The sequence below is a fragment of the Morus notabilis genome, unplaced genomic scaffold, assembly GCF_000414095.1.
Source record: "Morus notabilis unplaced genomic scaffold, ASM41409v2 Scaffold151, whole genome shotgun sequence".
NCBI classification, from domain to species: Eukaryota; Viridiplantae; Streptophyta; class Magnoliopsida; order Rosales; family Moraceae; genus Morus; species Morus notabilis.
Window position 1 is genome coordinate 323,774 of NW_010367153.1, and position 19,897 is coordinate 343,670.

The 19,897-nt window shown below is 35.2% G+C and overlaps 2 protein-coding genes across 7 annotated transcripts; one reads left to right on the plus strand and one right to left on the minus strand.

The window, feature by feature from the left end:
• Positions 1-8: 8 nt before the first annotated feature.
• LOC112094256 (E3 ubiquitin-protein ligase At1g63170) lies at positions 9-9,325 on the minus strand. Of its 3 annotated transcripts, none has more exons than XM_024174703.1 (6): positions 9,075-9,325; positions 8,312-8,374; positions 7,471-8,150; positions 6,758-6,883; positions 6,388-6,679; positions 9-650 (listed from the first exon to the last, which is right to left on the minus strand). In XM_024174703.1, exons 3-6 carry the CDS (start codon positions 8,148-8,150, stop codon positions 465-467), a joined length of 1,284 nt encoding a protein of 427 aa, XP_024030471.1. In that variant the 5' UTR covers positions 8,312-8,374; positions 9,075-9,325; the 3' UTR covers positions 9-464. The 3 variants fall into 3 exon arrangements, with proteins under 3 accessions (XP_024030471.1, XP_024030470.1, XP_024030472.1); XM_024174702.1 differs by having other exon boundaries at positions 7,471-8,159; XM_024174704.1 differs by having other exon boundaries at positions 7,471-8,374; positions 9,087-9,325.
• A 7,577-nt stretch (positions 9,326-16,902) lies between these two features.
• On the plus strand, positions 16,903-19,519 carry LOC112094260 (palmitoyl-acyl carrier protein thioesterase, chloroplastic-like). Of its 4 annotated transcripts, none has more exons than XM_024174712.1 (7): positions 16,903-17,261; positions 17,363-17,556; positions 17,696-17,829; positions 18,282-18,395; positions 18,500-18,674; positions 18,767-18,847; positions 19,075-19,519. In XM_024174712.1, the coding sequence occupies exons 1-7, from the start codon at positions 17,081-17,083 to the stop codon at positions 19,303-19,305; spliced, it is 1,110 nt and encodes a 369-aa protein (XP_024030480.1). In that variant the 5' UTR covers positions 16,903-17,080; the 3' UTR covers positions 19,306-19,519. The 4 variants fall into 4 exon arrangements, with proteins under 4 accessions (XP_024030480.1, XP_024030482.1, XP_024030483.1 ...); XM_024174714.1 differs by having other exon boundaries at positions 18,779-18,847; XM_024174715.1 differs by having other exon boundaries at positions 18,327-18,395.
• The last annotated feature ends 378 nt before the right edge of the window (positions 19,520-19,897 follow it).

The window sequence follows — 19,897 nt, forward strand, 5'->3', positions numbered from 1 at the left end:
TCAAAATCTAAAATCTCAACAATATATCCATTTCTAGTAGATAAAATAATAAACAATCGATTTTTCATTATAAGCCAGCAATAGAGAATCAAAAATCTTAGAAAGCACCCTAGTAATATTATAGTACACTTGCTAGGACTCCAAGTTCATCCAACGATGACAAGAGTAACGTCTGCCTATTTTCACAAAGCTCCATTAATGTCAAAACGGAGGGTTGAGGAGGAATTCAACCTCTTTAAGTACATAGAAAAGGTTTGATAGTATACAACTTAACTGCATATTCCCCTTTTTATTCCATGGCCCGAACTACCGAGAACAGCGGTCGCATCTGCATTTTCTGCAATACATCAGGGATTTCTGGAGAATTTCCGTTGCAGTACTAAACCCCCCTAGCTTGCAGTTTTCTACTGTGTTTGAAAATTCAGGGACAGCTTTAACCATCACCAATCTTTTCCTTGGTCCTCCTATTGGCTGGAGTCTCTGGCCACTGGCGAAGTGCTGCTACTCTCGCCGAGTTCGGTTTTACAAAGAGGGCATGATGCATTGATTTTTAGCCATTTGTCAACGCATTCGACATGGAATACATGAATACATGGTAGTTCACGCAGCTCATCGTTGTCTGCATATCTTGCCAAGCAAATACAACAAACCTGCAGCAAATTGATAGGCAACAAATAAAACTTAACAATCACCCATAAAGAAATCTCAATCCTCATTAGCACTCTGCATTGCAAGGATGGTTTATAGATAAAAGAAGAAAACCCATATTCTTATTTGTTATGATAACACCTACATTGAAGATAAGCACACGATAATAATCATAGTACTCCTTTAGCTATTTATCTTTTGCCTTATTACACATCATATGAAACAATTAACTTGGTCCTTGTTTGGTAACACTTTCATTTTTGACCTTTTCTTTTATGTTTTAAGAGGAAAAGAATATCTTCTCAAGATTTTGAGAAACAAGATCTCTACCCTTCTTTTCAAACGAAAAATAAAAAAAATTAAAGGATTACTAAGTGAGGCCAAGCTTGTGGTCACGTCCGGTCCTATAAAAAATGCATTCATAAATCCAAGTAATAGTTATGATTTTCAAATTCAGCAACCGCTAAACAGAGGCATCTCATAAGAGGTATTCACTTATCTCTGTCAAATACTGTAAAACTGATATTAGCAACCAGCACAAGATAAGATGAATAGCTTATTTATTGACACCGAATTAGGTTACAACAGGAGGTATAAATACAAATATGAGAGCCTAAGAATCAACAAAAGAATCTCCTAAAAATCTGGAAATAAACCACCAGAATATACAGCTAGCTAAATCTCCTAAGAATCAAGAAACTAACAAAATATTCTACAATAAAAATTTCCCAAAATAATCCACATAATCCAACACTCCCCCTCAAGCTGGTAAATGGATGTCTTCCATTCCAAGCTTGTTAATTATATTCTGAAACATGGCACTTGACAGACCCTTGGTAAGAACATCCGCCAATTGATCCTTCGAAGAAACAAACGGAGTTCAAATTAAGCTACTTTCGAGTTTTTCCTTAATAAAGTGCCTATCGACTTCTATATGCTTCGTCCTGTCGTGTTGCACGGGGTTGTGAGCTATACTGATAGCTGATTTGTTGTCGCAGTACAACCTCATTGGTCCTTCCCACTTTATCTTCAAGTCGTCCAGTATTAATCTTCAACCACAACAGTTCACAAATTCCCACTGCCATTGATCTAAATTCTGACTCCACACTTGACCTTGCGACCACATTCTGTTTTTTACTTCTTCATGTGACAAGGTTCCCTCCTACAAAAGTATAGTAACCCGAGGTTGACCTTCTATCGTCTAATGATCCTACATAATCCGCGTCGGTATAGGCTTCGAGGGTCTTGCGTTGTCCTCTTTTGAACAAAATACCTTTCCCAGGGTTGCCCTTCAAGTATTGCAGAATTCTGTGGACCGCCTTGAGATGCATTTCCTTAGGGTTGTGCATGAATCTGCTTACCACACTGACAGCAAATCCAATATCTGGCCTTGTGTGTGTCAAATAAATCAGCCTCCCAACAAGCCTCTGATAGGAACTCTTATCTACTGCCGAATCTTCAGGTGCCTCACATAGTCCATGGTTGAACTCAATAGGTGTATCCATAGGTTTACAGCCTAGCTTCCCTGTCTCCTTTAGCAAATCCAGTACATACTTTTGTTGTGAAATGAAAATTCCTTGCTTGAGTGAGCCACCTCAATACCAAGAAAGTATTTTAATCTCCCAAGCTCCTTTATATCAAATTCCTTTAGAAGCCGCTGCTTTAACTCTTGCATTTCTCTAGTATCATTGCCCGTTACTATCATGTCGTCTACATACACCAATAATGTCGTCACTCCGAATGTCTCACAAACAAGGTATGGTCACCTTGGCTTTGCTTGTATCCTGCGGCAATCATTATCTTGGTGAGTCTTCCAAACCAAGCTCTTGGCGATTGCTTGAGCCCATAGAGTGCCTTCTTCAGCTTACATACCATACCTTCTTTTGATTCAAACCCGGGAGGAACTTCCATGTATATCTCTTCCACCAGATCTCTGTGCAAAAAGGCATTTTTAACATCAAATTGCTGTAGATTCCATCCGAAATTTGCAGCCAACGACAACAGGACTCGCACTGTGCTCATCTTTGCAACCGGTGCAAACGTCTTAAGATAATCGATGCCATAGGTTTGAGTATACCCTTTGGCAACCAACCTTGCTTTGTATCTTTCAATTGAGCCATCCAACTTGTATTTTACGGTGAACACCCATCTACATCCAACTGTTTAACCCTTTTTGGCAACTCGACCAACTCCCACGTATTATTCTTCACAAGTGCCTCCATCTCCACTTTCATAGCATTCTCCCATTTCTTGTCCCCTAGTGCCTCAGATAAATTTCTTGGAATGGTTATGGTATGGAGACTACTTAGGAAGGCTCTATGACTTTGGGAGAGGTTTTGGTAGGTTAGGAATAGGTATAGTGGATGTTTGGTGCAAGCTCTAGTTCCTTTTCTGAGTGCAATGGGTAGGTCTTCATCACCTGGTTTTTCATGATTATCTAGGGGTTGGCTAGGTTCGGCTGATGATGTCTGACTTTCTGTGGTTAAGATACCAATTTCGGGAATCTGAACAGTAGCACTAACAGGAGATTGTACCTGCACAGATTGAGGAACGCGAACTTTCTTCCTGAAATACTGCTTCAATGGTTGAGTATTGTCTTGGATTCCCTCATCTGACGGTGGAACTGGAACAGGAACAGACTCGGGAGGAATGGTAGATGGAACAGACTCGGGAGGAATGGATTGGACGGACGGGACTTGAGATGGAAAGTCAAGAAGCAAATCCCTCGCTCTATCTTCAACTAAATTCTCCCCCTGAAGATAGGTATGTTGAAAGAAGGACTCATTCTCAACGAATGTAACATCAGCAGTAACAAAGAATTTTCTTGTGGATGGATGGAAACACTTATACCCCTTTTGGGTAGAAGAATATCCGATAAAGACACAACGAAGAGCACGTGGATCAAGTTTCTCCCTGTTTTAAGAATGAATATGAACAAAGGCAACGCTCCCAAAAATTCTGGGAATGAGGTTATTGGAAGCCTGGAAGTTAGGGAAAAAATTCATTAGAATCTCCATGGGACTTTTGAAGTTAAGAACCCTCGTAGGAAGTCTGTTGATAAGATGGGCAGTAGTTAGAACTGCTTCCCCCCAGTATGATTTAGGAACATGTTTATGAAACAACAACGTTCTAGTAACATCCAAGAGATGACTATTTTTCTGTTCGGCTACCCCATTTTGCTGCGGTGTACTAACACATGAAGACTCGTGTATGATTCCCTCTCTTTGAAAAAATGGAGAAAGGATTTGATTGAAATAATCTTTGGCATTGTCTGAACGAAATCATTTGATTTTTACATCAAATTGTGTCTTGATCATGTTAGAAAAATTTGGAAACACGGTACCAACTTCAGATTTATTTTTCAACAAGTATATCCACGTTACTCGAGTACAATCATCGATGAAGGAAACAAACCACTTAGCGCCAGAAATGTTTGGAACAGTTGAGAGTCCCCAAATATCACTATGAATAAGATAAAAAGGATTGAGAGTTTTTGTATTACTTATTGGAAAAGAGGCACGTTTGTGCTTGGCAAGTTCACACTCATTACAATGAAAAGACTCTAGATTGGCCCCTTTGAACAATGAAGGAAACATTAACTTAAGAACACTGAATGAAGGATGACCTAAACGACGATGATAAAGCCAAATTTTATTGTTGTTTGACATGACCGACTCTGAAAGAAATGTTGCAGATGGGGAATCTTCGACTTTAGCTCTTCCACTTCGACTTTCCAGGTAGTAAAGACCATCCCTCTCACTAGCATGTCCAGTCTTCCTCTTCGTGCCCTGTTCTTGAAACACACAATGTGATGGAAAGAACGTTACATTGCAATTGAAATCTTTGGTGAGTTTCCGAATAGAAACCAAATTTGCCGACAATTTTGGAACATGAAGAACATTTTTAAGGGTGAGGGAATTATGGATATAAATGTCTCCTTGTCCGGCTACGGTAGTAACTGATCCATCGGCTATAGTTATCTTTCGGTGACTGGAACATGGTGTATAGGACGTGAAATATTTAGGGGTGTAAGTCATATGGTCGGTGGCTCCGGAGTCTATCACCCAAGTATGTGGATAAATTTTTTCTGAGATACTAATAGCACAAGAAGAGGAAGAAATACCTGAAAACGCCAGTGAACATGTACCACCCGTACTTGTCATGGAAGGTTTTTCAAGTGTCTCCAACAAACTTCTCAATTTTTCAATTCCTTCCTTGTGAAAACCTAGTGTCACATCATGCGAACCAGAACCTCCTTCATCATGTGATTGAGTGCTCCCAACATGTGCTTGTCCCCTGTCATTACCAGCCCGGTTGGGTCTCCCGTGAAGCTTCCAGCAACGGTCCTTAGTATGGCGGTGTTTTTTGCAGTATGTGCAAAACAGTGAGTCCCTATCCCTATTGACAGATTTGGGTTGATTGGCAGGAACAAATGGTGGATTGGCTGGAACAAAGGGTGAAATAGGGATGGTTTCCTTCCCTTCATTAGCCTTCACAGCTTTGGACACCATGGCAGATCTGTCTCCTCCATCTGTCTCCAACATAACACTTCGTCTTCCTTCCTCTGCACGGATAATCGAAAAGGTTTCGTTTAATGACGGCAATTCTGGTTTCCCCAAAATCTGCACTCTGACCGCATCAAAGTCATCATTGAGACCGGCAAGAAAGTCATAGATACGTTCCTTCTCAACAAATCACTTTAAAATCGCTGCATCCTCACTATAGCGCATCTGAATGCATTGATAGTGGTCCATTTCCTACCACATGCCTTGTAAAAAACTCGAATATTTTGTGACAGTTCGTGTACCTTGTTTGGCTGCATGAATCTTTGTCTTAACTTCATAGATTTGAGCAGCATCATTGACCTTGGAATATGTTTGTCGGATTGCATCCCAAATTTCCTTGGTGGATCCGAGAAACATGCACGTATCGCTTATCTCTGGTAGCATCGAATTCCATAACCAAGACATCACCATCGAATCTTGTTCATCCCACGCAGCAAACTTTGGATCGTCCTTCGAAGGACCCGTGCCTAGTAAGTGGCTTAATTTTTCCCGACCCTTCAAGAACGTCCGAACAAGCTGTGACCATTTCAAATAATTCTTTCCGTTCAGTCGATATGCTGCCTAAATATTTTGCAGGTCTCCGGGCTGGACAACGACTACACTCTCTGTTACTGGAGCGTCCAATGTTGCTGTGGTTTCCGCAAATTCAGACATGGTTAAGAGATCGACCAGAAAGAACAGAGAATGGACGAATGGAATGGAAGAAGGAATTCGACCAGACTATCACGGAAGAAATCTCAAGAATAAGCCTAAAGCTCTGATACCATGAGGAAAAACAAATGAGAGAAAAGCTTATTCATTGATACCGAATTAGGTTACAACAGGAGGTATAAATACAAATATGAGAGCCTAAGAATCAACAAAAGAATCTCCTAAAAATCTGGAAATAAACCACCAGAATATACAGCTAGCTAAATCTCCTAAGAATCAGGAAACTAACAAAATATTCTACAATAAAACTTTCCCAAAATAATCCGCATAATCCGACACTGTCAAATACTGTAAAATTGATATTAGCAACCAGCGCAAGATAAGATTTGTTATGCTCAGTGCTACTTGGTTGAAAATATTAAGTTGCTTAAATCTGGTCCTTTTATGGTCTAAATACATGATTTGCTTACTATTTTGCTAAAATTTCACACCACAAAGGAAAAAAGGTAATATAGCTACTCACCGCATCTTCCCCTGATATTTCACGCTCTTTTTCTGTCCCTGCAGCCAAGATCCCACCTTCGCCTACTCCAGAATCAAGCTCCTGATCATTACCATTTCCGTTTTTCTTTAGCTTGAACTTGTATATTGGCAGGGAATTAATTAAATCAACGGTGGCTCCCCTTGTTTGAGAAAGATCCTCCCGGATACCAAGCACAGAAATTATGCAAGGCAAGCAGCAACAAATTGTTGCACATAGTATAAAAGGCATGGCATATCCAATGCAACTAAAGGTAAGGAACACTATGCATAACCTGTAAGGAAACCAATGCATAGTTAAGTGACTCATTCTTCCCAGTAAGAAGTAAAGAATGAATGCTAGTTATTAGTACCTATACAATGTAGGAGCATCAGATGGAGAAGAGTGACCTCCAAAAATCCACACGTTACCCACAACAAACCACACAGCAAAGAAGCAATCCAATGCCATCTTGAAATGGTCCACTAAGCCATTGAGTCTAAAAAATATAAACTTCCGGTTTCAATATATAGTCCAGATAAGTAATTCCAAGATCACTGCCCCCTAAAAAAATATTGGGTTATTTACTATTTTTTGCCATGCATTTTAAGCTTTAAAAAAAAAAAAAAAAAAAAGAATGCCAAGAATTTTGGATGTTCTCAACATTTTACTTTTGAATTTTAATTTTATATCAAATTTCTAGGTTCTCTTGGTAAACTACTAGTTTTGACCGCTTAAATACTGACTTTACCCTTCAGAGTCTATCATCAACTTGTCCACTCTATACCGCCGCACCTCACAACTTGTAAAGTTATCATTTACATTGTCAAAATGAACAGTTGGACCATAGAAAACATAATTTTATATGAAATTGAAATCTAGGGGTAAAATATTGAGAACATCCAAAATACATAGTATATATTTTTAATAAGCTTAAAATGCAGGGTATAATAGAGTAAATAACCCAAACAGGTTTATAGTGATAGAGAATTCAGTCAGTACGATAAAACACGTGATCAAACAACCAACATCTGAAAGAAAAAAGCACGTTAAATGAGAAAAGAAAAACAAATCTGACAAACGTACCGTGTACTTAAGGGTCTTGCGGATTGAGTGTTCCTTGTGGCTGTTTCGGAAGTTTGATTATTTTCTTCGTCTGATGCTTGATTAACTAAGATAGCTGTATAAGATGTTAGTTCAGGAGGGTTACTTTGTGAAGAAGATCCTTGCTGAGATCGAGTTGACTCTTGTTGAGTATCCTGGTTGCGGTTACGATAACGCCAGTACAAAACAGGAAGCATTGCAACACAACCAGATGCATAACCGACAACCCAAGCAAACAACGGGGCTTGTGGATTTTCATTTCTTGACAAAGACAAAACAACTATAGATGCTATAATCTGGCTCACAGTGACAATTAGCTCAACAGAAATCCATAAACCAGAATTCAAAGGACTCCTACGGCGACGACTGTATCCATCGCCTCTCCTCATAAACGTGGAATTCCTCGAGTTTAGCCTGTTTGTTGAAGAGGATGCTGCTTGATAAGTGGGGACATTTGTACTGCCCAATGGTCTATCAACGTGCGGAGGAGGAACATTTATTCTCGAAGGTTGCTCATCGTGAGATGAGCTTGATGAAGCATCATCGTTTTGAGTTACATCTATTATATGCTCACGACTAGTACGGCTTTCCATTCGCTCCGGTAACAAAGGGTATTGATCAGTTTGGGTCTCACTATTTGGTTCCAGAGAGGAAACATCCATCTAAGTCCACTAACCAAATTAGAAGGTGAGAAAGCATAGATTGGAAAGCATGAACTTTTCCAACCTCTCACGGTATTTATCCCCTAATTCTCTTTCCTAACATACATAAATGAGAAAAAAACAAATCCTATTTTTTATTCACATTGAGTTTTACCAAATACCTGGTCACCTTGCCACCAAAAGATCTACAAGCTTCAACAACCTTTTTCTGTTTCATATATGAGCTGCAGCAGAACCATAACTAGAATAACTCTTTCGAAATAAACCCCGAAAACCAAACCAATAAATTATTGTTCTTTTCTGGTTAGTACAAAGGCAGGAGTTTCACATTGCAAGCTAGTAAATTTAGTTTATAATTCTTATCTATACAATATATGTGTGTAGATTACTTAAAAATTACTTCTTCAGATCACTAATATAAGCCAAAAGAAGCATAAGCGCTAAAGTAACTATGACGAAATTATGTCTTAATTGTACAAGGGCTTCTCAAGCATATGATCAAATTTGCATAATTGGAAACAAAATAAGCAGGTCAATGCTCAAAACAAAGAGACCCACTAAGTGAGAACAAAATCAAAGTCGTTCATCATCATCAAGCTCAAACACAAAAACCCATCTAGACCAAAATTCCATAAACTCAAAAAATTAAAAAAATTAAAAAAAATAAACGATACAGTATATCTACGCAACTTCAAGAATTTCAGAGACTTTACTACTAAAACTAATCGAATCGACCAATGAGAAGAATTGCACAAAAACGGAAAACCCACTAAATAACTTAACAAATTAAGCAAGAATCAGCAAGGATCAGAAAGCAATCGAAACCCCTCAGCCCAGATTATATTCAGCTAAAACAAAGTACAACTTCAACGAAAAAAGACAAAAGAAAAAAAGAAAAAGAAAACGAAAACGAAAAATCCGCACCATAATCCATACATTCAGAATCAATAGCGCACGGACAGATAGATGCAAGAGAGTGTGTCCAGGGTTCTGAGATGACTTTTCTTTCGTTCGCCTTTTTTTTTTTTCCTCGTGTGGATTCTCAGTCTTTTTTTTCCCCCGAGAAAAATGTACAGCGTCAGCTTTTCTGCTCCATTGCTAACGCAAGCGCTCTCTCTCTCTCTCGTCTGGAAAGAGAAGTAAAACGTTCAGATCACATATGAGCTGTGGCAGTGACTAAGAGGATTTTAGGGCCGTTGGATGAGTAGGTGTGATAACATCATTGTGGCTGCCCGTGATCCTGCGGTTCTTGTTCACTTGATTTGGTTTGAAGTTTAGACTTAACTTATCAGGTGGACCCCATCAACAGTTAAGATGGTTTAAGACCGTTTGATCTATGGAAATATGAATTAATTTACTGGGGGTCTTTTTCTGGTGTTTGATCGGACGTTTGATATTTAGGGTTGGTCTTTTATAACAAAATTCAGAAAAAATTTAAACTCAAGTTATAATTTTATTTAAATTAATGTTATTTTAAGTTCCAATTTTATTCAGCTTTACTCAACTTTATTCAAGTTATAACTTTAACTCAAATTATAACTCAAATTCAACTAAAAAATTACGCTCACTGAAAGAATAACCCTTAAATTTGTACAGATTAGACAATCAAACTTTATTATAATGTCCTCGGTTTGTGACCGTGGGATCGTTAGTGTCTTCATCCAAGGCTGGATATTGGTTTTTGAGAAATTCAAACAATCAGACTCTATAATAAATATCATGATTTCGACCTTTGGATGCGTTCAGATCACATTTAGGTGACGATTATGCCTAATTTACTAATTTATGATTACGTTCCCTCATAAAAAAATTTAAATTATAAATTATGATTTTAAATTCATAAATCAATCATCACCTTAAAATTTTTTATTATTTTTATTTTTCCTTTTGGAAGGAAGATTTTAGATTCTTTTGATGAACGAAAATATCGGGCCCGTTTGTTTTCATTTTTGAAAAGGATTTTCACGCTTTCTGAGAAAGAAAAATTGAAACGGAAAATGAAAATGTGTTTAGAAAGAATCCGTACCAAAATTAAAAACAAAAACGTTTTTAAATTTTTTCTAAAAACTCATTTTTTCTGAAAACGGATGAAATCCGTTTTCATTTCTCTTTTTCATTTTCTCCCTTCGTTCTTCTCTCTCTTCTCCGACTGCCCGTGACCATGGCAAACAAACATCATCTTCTTTCCGCTCCACGACTCAACAACAATGAAGGATTGAATTGATGACCGCGTAAAACATTCACTCCAGAAAACCCACCAACCAAATCATTCTTCAATTTCTCAGCTTCTCTTGTCTTCTGGTTGCTTCAATCTCCGCTCCAATGGCTTCCACCTCAATTGGGACCAATTTGTCGCATTCCCACCATTTCAAGACATGTTCACTCTGTTCTCTCTCTTCCCTCCAAACCCAATCCTCATTTCTACCCTTGCTTTGTCTCATCTTTGCGTCGAATAAGAACTCACAGGTTGCTTGGCATTGTCCTCTTAGCCCAAGCTGAAGATAAGGCCAAGAGTTCGTCTTCTTCTTCTTCGGCTCAACAGACGTAAGCTCAATTCAACTCCGACAATCAATTTCAGGTTGTTCTTTTCGTATTTATTTTAATATTATTATGTATTTAATATATTTTAATTTTAAATATTATTACATATTTTTAAAATTAAATCACCAAACACAATTTTAATTTTTTTTTTAAAATTGAAATTAATTTCAAAATAAAACTACCAAACGCATTTTCAAAAATAATTTCAAAATAAAAATAAAAATATTTTCATTTTCATTTTCATTCAAAAAAATAAAATCATTTTGTAAAAAATTCTAAATGCACCCGTCATATTTCCGCCTTTAGTCTTGAATGTTTAGCCTTTTTCCTAATATATATATATATATATATAAAAAATGTCTCTCATCCGGCACATAAAATCTGCCTGATTGGTCCGCTCAGTAATTATGGACTGTCAGAATGAAATCAGTGTCTCCTTCCCTTAATCAACACCAAGAACCTCATCAAATCGAGCCCTCCAAGTCCCTCTCCATCTCCATCATCGCCGACAACAGAGCCTCACTCATGATCCCCACCCGCCCCATCGAGTTCATCCACCAATACCCCTCCATTTTCCGTGAATTCTTCCTCGCCAGCGCTGGGTTTCAGCCCCACATCAAGCTCCAACGCGTTCTTCAAGAGAGCCGAGCTGAAGATGGCGATGGGCTGCCGTGGGAAGGTCGTATCGGCGATCGGGGACTTGGATCGGGCGGTGGAGCTTAGTCTGGAGAATGCTAGGGCTTTTTGCTTGCTCGGAGAGTGCTACGAGGTGAAGAAGATGGAGGCCGAGGCCAGGAAGGCGTACGAGGACGCGTTGAGGATCGAGCCCGAATTGGCCCTGGCTCGGGAGACTCTGGATAGGTTGGTGAGCTCTTCCTAGTCAATGGCGTACAATTTCTTAACTTTTTTTTGTTGTTGAGGTTTTTGCTTGTTGTAGAGTTATATAGAAGTTGATTATCGACTTCTTTTTGTAGTGAATGTGGTAATGGTGATGATAATAATGTTGTAATATTTCAAGGAATGGAATTTTTTTACTAGTTAATATGCTGAGAATCAAATTCTGATGTTTATATGTTCGTACTGGATTTTCGGGTGTGAATGTGCTTTGAAGTTTGAATCTTTGGAAGTGATATTGGAAACTTTTTCATGTTTGGATTGGAGGAAAATGCAGTAGCTATTTATTTTGAGGTACATCACTTTCTTGTTGCGTATGTTGGTTCAGAGAAAGTTTTATTTCCTTTTTTGTCGTTCAGAATTCAGAACAGCTTTTAATGTAGTCAAATATGTCTTAACTGCTAGACTACACTAATATAGGCACGTTAAACATCTAATCTAATTAGATAAAAAACTAAATTGATATCGTCATTGAAGTCTTGATGTTTTTATTTGAAAGTATCATGTCCTTCTAGATTCGGAAAGTTTTCAGTTTTGTTGGACAACTCTATTCTACGGCTTGGCGTACGACTTTGGGTCCAAGTAGGAAAACGACACTATAATTTCAGACTAATAATCTGTCAAGAATGTGTTTTCTTTTCTCTTCTAGTACTAGTTAACTCTGAACTAACAATTCCTTCTTCCATGGGATTAGAAAGCTCTTGAATTTATTTTATGTCTGGTTCCCTCTCTGAGAGCATTCAGTGGCCTTGCGAAGTGGTGTTTTTCACAAATTAGTAATTAGTAAGGTAAAAAATAATGTCACAAATTGTAGAACTGTGATGGTTTTATATTATCTATAAATAATGTCACAAATTGTAGTACTGTGATGGTTTTATATTATCAATAAGCCGAATTGGAAACTCGGAAGAGTTTGATCTTCCTGGTCATCTTTATCCTCCTCCGTTTCATAATAGGCCTAAATGTCCCATCTGCAATATCTCACAAGTCTCACCACGTATAAAAATTAGCAAAGCTACCTCTAATGTAGCTTCCAACATTCAGCGCAATCCATTTTGAAAATGTTTTTCACATTTTTCGAGGAGTAAAAAATGAAAACAGTCTGAAGATTACGTTTGGAGTAGCATCCAACCAAAAATAAAACTGAAAATGTTTTTTCTCTTTCTCTTAAAAATTCACACTTTCTAAAAACAATTAAAACTCGTTTATATTTTCCTATTTTCATTTTCTAAACGTTGGGCTTCTCGGTCCAAACGCGCGGAAGGTTTTCTCTTCCATCTTAGAACCGATTCCCAACGCTTCATTTGTTTTGCAGTTTTATTACTACTAATTATTATTACATTTTGCCAAATATTACCTCACATTATATCCGGGAAAAAAAATGGCGCGCCTCAACGGCGCAAAAATAACTTTTTCAATCTTCAAATGACTAAAGACTTTTTCAAGCAAAAATAACTTCCAAATCAAGTTCAATCAATATACATATTACTATGTTATATGTTCACTTAATTTAAATAAAAAATACATGTATGTTGTCGTTTCCTACAGCATAACGTAAAAAAAAAAAAAAAAAACTTCCAAATGACATTCAATAACATGAAATTCAACAAATCAGCCAATATACATCTTATTTCCATATGTGTTCACTTAATTGTTATAAAAAATACATGTTTCTGTAATTAATATACATTGTCGCTTACGTTCATTAACATGAAATATAACAAATCAGTCAATATACATATTTTTATGCTATATATTCACTTAATTACTATAAAATATACATGTTTCAAGGATTAATATACATTGTCGTTTCTTATAACTTAACATATACATCTTTACATGTAAATATATACACAACTCACATATAAATATACACACTTCATACAAAAATGTACAAGTGTCGTTCTGGTCAGGGAGACCTTGCCCTATATATATGTAGCCTTATTGCGTGTAAGACCAATGTGACCTTTTTAATTTATTCTTTTCAGTTTTTTTTTTAACAATTTCATATCATACAATTTGAGTTTCCAAAAAATATTAAAGTGCTCAAAATTATACACATGAATTTCGATTTTTTTCCATATTAAAAAAATTTAGATTTTTTTTGCTACATGGAAGTTTTATTGTTAAATTTATTACCTTTTCAGGTCAACAGTTGATCCTCAATAATCCATTCTAGTTCATGGATAAACTTGTAACCAAATCTAATTAGACGTTGTAAGAAAATAAAATAAGAAAGTGAAAAAATGTATACACAATAATCTTCAAAAGTAAAATTGTCAATTAGTATTTGGTTATAGGTTTAGCCATACGCTGTAAATGGTAAATTCACCTATAATGATCTAACATTAATTTAAAATTTGAAGATATAACATTAAACACATCAAAAATATAAGTATAATCTCAAAATTATTATTTTTTCTCTGAAACTGCTACTCAATTAATCATATGCTATGTGGTATGCGCTAGAACCTTAAAAGGGGTTATTTTCACTCCAGACTTCCAAAAAACAAAAAAAACAAAAAAAAAAAGAGGAAACAGTGTCAACTTTTGTTGTTTTTTTTTTTTTTTGGTCGAGCAACACAAAAAATGTAGATTTTTTTTCCCCCGCTGAGACAACATGTTGTTTTGACATTTAATTCATAAAACAAGTATAACAACGGCAACACATCCTTTGGAGTACCGGTTACAACAAATTTTAAAAGATGAACGACATGTTGTTTTAATTTAATCCTTAAACAAATGCAAAAATAAGACAACGAACGACACTTCATTCCACATTTTCGGATTAAACGACAACATAATAGGAAGTCGTTTTTCATAAGTAGACAACACGTCGTTTGAGTATATGTTTTAGCATGATAATAAAATAAAACGATGCGTTGTGACCGACAAATTCTTAAGGATTAATATTAAGGTCATTTTCACTTTGTCTCCTAAAATTTAAAATCTTTCGTACCTTATGTCTCTGAATTTTTAGTTAGTCTCATTTAATCTCATACGGTAGAATTTAAGTAAGATTACTTCCCTTTTTTTTCAGTATGTTCTTAACGAAAATTAATAAAAAAAAAAAATTGTGGGATAAATTTAAAATTCATGAACAAAGTGGAAATTTTAAAGTTTATAGGATAAAATAAAAATAACTCTGCGATTGTTAAGAATGACTTAGCACATTGTTAAAATTTTAGGCAAACAAAATAGCATGTGTATATATCCCGGTTTATGACTGCTGTGATTCTGCATTCATTGCACACTGCAAAGAACTAGCTGTTGATTGAAATAAATATAATATATATTATATATATATATATATATATATATTATATCTTTGATTATTCACACATAGGATTTTTTTTTTATTCATTCACATATAGGATTTGCTTCACCTGAAATATATCCTCTCTAGAAAGTTAAGAGGAGCATCTGGCGATCCTAGACTCAAAGTGATATGATAAAATAGATAATTTTAGAGCTTGGAATATATTAAAAATAGACGAGACAATTTTTCGAATAGTATAAAATGATCATGTGTTTTAAAATAAGAGGCTTTATCTTTATCAATTTCTTGTGGTTTTTTTTTTTTTTTTTTTTTTTTTTTTTTTTTTTTTTTTTTTGCTTATACCAATCCGTATCGACCTTTTTCTCATTTTTCATGCAGCTAGCCTTATCAACTCATATATGTAAAAATTCAGAATATTCCACTAAATTAATATGATTTTTTTATAATTTTGTTTTATACAAAAAAAAAAAAAAAATCTTGTATTGGCGTATGTGTGGCTGCTTATCGAATGCGTACAATTTGGACAGGAACCATACATTATAATGTAGTGGTCAGGAGTGCAGCGCCACCAGATCATAGTTATGCAAAAGTCTGTGTTCAGATTACCTCTTTATTGCTGATCAAATCTCTAAAAGCAAAATCAATGTTGATATATATATATATATATATAAACTATAATATGATATGAATTCATCATTTTTTAAAAAGACATTAAACGATAATCAAACATATATCATACAGATTGTTTATGATCAGGACAACTGTCCCCTTTTTTCTGTTTGATTAGGATAAAATGTAGATTTATTCTCGATGATGTAACCAATAATGAAAAATAATTAATATTAAAAAAAAAACCATGCCTAGCACGTTTAATGGATTATTATTTTTTATTCTGTAAATCTCTGATAATTAGGAGACGGTTGCTCAAGAGATCAAGTTTCTTGGAAGAGATGCGTGCATGTGAATTAGTACTAAATGAGGTTTATAATTGGGCATAACACGACAACTAAGTGTATGTAATATATATGTTAATATATAAATACATATATAGACTATGCTAATTCATGAGTTCAGACACGATACGACTAAGAAATTTAAAAACCCATTTCTTGCAGACGTAAAACATTTGAAAACTCTATGTTTTATAATTAGTTTCATACCGGACAATAAGTACCTTTTTTTCCCTCTCAACACGTCTATATAAGCAAGCCTCAAATGAGTATTTTCTCACAATTTCACAACCAGGTAAGCATTTCTCTTCATATCTAGCTCCCTTCCTTCTAGCTCTCTTGTTCTTCCCGATCCTTGCTAATTCATTTCTCTAACTATATCAGAATCATACTAATTATTATGTCCAAATATATTTTTATATAAATATATATGTATATACATACAATCATAGCTAGCTAGTAAGAAACTGCATATATACACAACTATTATACATCCTTTTTAATTTCATGCATACGTAGTACGTTTTACTTTCTGAATTTCATTTTGGTTTATGTTAGATTGTAACTTCTAACCTTGATAACATGCATTTAATTTATTTCCTTATTTATATTAATCTCCAAAAGGCCAAGATATATATATATATATGTATATATATATTGTGTGATTTTAATAGTTACTTTAATATTTTTCTATCAATAGGTTTTACTGTTTTAATCGTAAGATATTAATCTGACGGTTGTAATAAATTAGATAGTTAATATTAAATTCTTATCACGCCGTGCCATTGAATTTCTATATTTAGTAAACGTAACCATTAAAAATTTATATATATATATATATATATATATATGGCCAGGTTCATGAATGGCTAAAAATCATGTCCTGATCATGATCACTTGTATATATGATTGAGTGTGTTGACCCCCGGGTGATCATATGCGTTTCAAACTTTTTTTCAGGTCATGTCTCTCATTCGTCCCATTTGCATGACTCATTCGATACGTCTACGAGACTCACGACATGACCCTTCATCATAATTCACTTTGTTTTTACGTTCATATCAACTACTTTATCCCATTCCCTTTAGAACGTCACCTTCACTTTATACATGCATATCCCTATGTATCATAACTAAGTTTGAAGGTTTTTATTTTTTATTTTTTTTTCAGCACGGCATTATTATTTAGCCTTTTTATAAGGAGTACACTATTAGAAAGGATATTTTTCTTAAAGTTCTCTCTACTGTGTACATAATTATAACACCATGGCACTGCATTTGGCTGCTCCAAGATCCTCCATTTTGAACAAACAAGAAATGTGTATTTCACAAAGAATAAGCAACAGTACTACTGGAAACATGAAACCAAACTTGAACAATCATACTGGTCGCTTGAAGATAAAGCTGGCCAATGTTGCTGCCGAGAATCTGATCAAGCTTAACAAAGGTCTAAAGTATATTAATCTTGTATATCTATGAAGAAGAGATTACATAGAACATTTCTGACTGGTTCTTGCCTTTTTCTAACACGTACTTTTATAATTGCAGCTATGAATAAACTGGAACTTTTTTGTTGGAAACAAGCTGGGAAAGTTGATGAGAATACTGTTAATCATGTTGACATATTCAGCGGAAGATTGTTCAAGGGTGGGCGTGTTTTCCAGCAACATTTCTTGATTAGATCATACGAGTTAGGCCCCGATAGCAAAATATCCGTTGGAGCCTTAGTTAATCTTTTACAGGTAATTATCATTAGTTAATGATCCTGTTTTACGGAACACGATCATTTGAATCAGCCATACATGAGTTATATATGATCATAAAAAAAACCCCTTAATTACTATACCAATTCTTTAATTTCATGGTACGTAATTTGCGAAGGAATCTGCGCTGAACCACTTCAAAAGTGTGGTGCTCGTGGCGGAGGGATTCGGTTCAACTCCGGAGATGAGCAAAAGGAATCTGATATGGGTTGTCCTTAGTATGCAGATTGTGATAGATAGCTATTCTTCATGGTAAACCTGTCTTCAAAACTAGTTTTGTATATAATTAACTATATGATAACCTTTAATGTCAACAATATGAAGGGTACAAATATTGCCAAGTAAAAAGATTACCAGACTTACGTAAGAAAATGTTTGACTTTTTTTTTTTGGCTGAAAAATTCAATGGTAAGACATGAAAAATTAATATAAATTGGACTATTTAAGGGCTAGGACTTTAACTGCCATCTTAAAAGATTAACATGTTAACTGGGGTGGTTCATTATAGTATATGACTCAAATTTATGTTACCTTTACACAAATACTGAAATGATACAATACATATGACTAGCCGTTAGATTAAATATAAGTAGTATATTTTATATCCTACCTCATGTTTATTCTCTTAAACAAAGAAGCAGATCAAAAGTTGGTAGTACTGAACTTGTTTTGTTGGTATATGATATATACATATCTTGTGAAAGGGGTGATATTGTTCAAGTTGAGACCTGGTCTTGTGCATCAGGAAGGCACGGAGCTCGCCGAGACTGGCTTGTCCGTGATTACAACACTGGCAAAACTCTGCTTCGAGCAGTCTGGTTAAGATTAACTTCTTACTAATAAATATATACTTTGTCATCAAATATATATTCATATATAAATATATGTATGTTTTAATTATATGTGGTGGTTTATTTTACAGTGTGTATGTGATGCTGAATAAGAAGACAAGAAAATTGTCCAAGTTCATACAAGAAACCAGAGAGGAGACTAAAGGCATGTTTATGGATCATTGTGATCCAATAATTGAGCAGGATTGTAGAAAGCTAAGGGACTTGGATTTTGACACAGCAGATTATATCCGAACAGGCTTATTGGTATGTACGTGTATTTGTAACATGATTCGTATAAGTTACGTATTTGCAATAATATTTGGTTTCTGTACTAAAAAGTAAAATGATCTTTATAGAATCTATTGCAGTCCAATTGGACTGATCTGGATGTCAATCAGCATGTGAACCATGTGAAGTATATTGATTGGATTCTCGAGGTATATGTATACTGCGTCTTATATTTTCTCAATCAACTGGAATATGAAAAATCTATTTGTCTTACTGTAGAGCAAGTTTAATTTAGCATCTGTGTTAAGAAAAATGCACCGTACGATATAAAAAAAAAGAAAAACTTGTTCTATAACTGAGCCAAAACTGCATAGATTTTTTTTTTTTTGGAAGAGAAAATATTGTCTAAAATAATAGTGGTGATGATAAATGTCAGAATGCTCCTGAATCAGTAGTGGAGACACACAAGCTGAGCGCAATGAGGTTGGAGTTCCGAAAGGAGTGTGGGAAGAACAGTTCATTGCAGTCATTGTGTGCATTGGCCAGAGAAACTCATGAAACTGAAACTGATGATGATAGGGAAATTGAGATGGACCACACTCTTCGTCTTGTTGAAAATGGGTCTCAAATTTTGAGGGCAAGGACTGTTTGGATGCCAAGAAACTAACGAAAACTTTGGAGTCCCCATATATATTAGCTGAGAAAACTCCTCGGATGATCCCATCACTACTTGTATCCGTCACCAACTTGAATAACCGGTGTAATAGAATAAAAAGGAAGTCTAGGACATTTTTTATGGTCTATAATAAGTTAGCTGTTTTCTAATTTCTGCCGTATGATTGTGTATAAAAAAAAAATTAAATTGGAGATCATTTTTCAGCGGCGGCTGTACTTTTAAGCTTCCTTGTATCTAGTTATTATTATTATTATTATTATTATTATTATTATTATTGCGGTTATTGTTGTTGCTGTTATTATTATTATTATTACTATTATTATTATTGTTGGTGGGATTTTCAGCTTTATTGCATAATATGGAGATTGGTATTATTTTGGAATGTTTGCAGATTTGGATTGTTTGGGAGTGTTGTGATTAATTTGCTGCAGGTTTCCTCATTGAAGAGATGGGATCTTCAAATTGTGACTGTTTTGGTAACGTGGATTTGTTAGATTGAATTAAGGAAAATGTGTTCTGCAGCAAATACTTTGGGAAACTGTTTCAAATTGATCAATGTTAATTGATTTGGAGTCAACTTCTT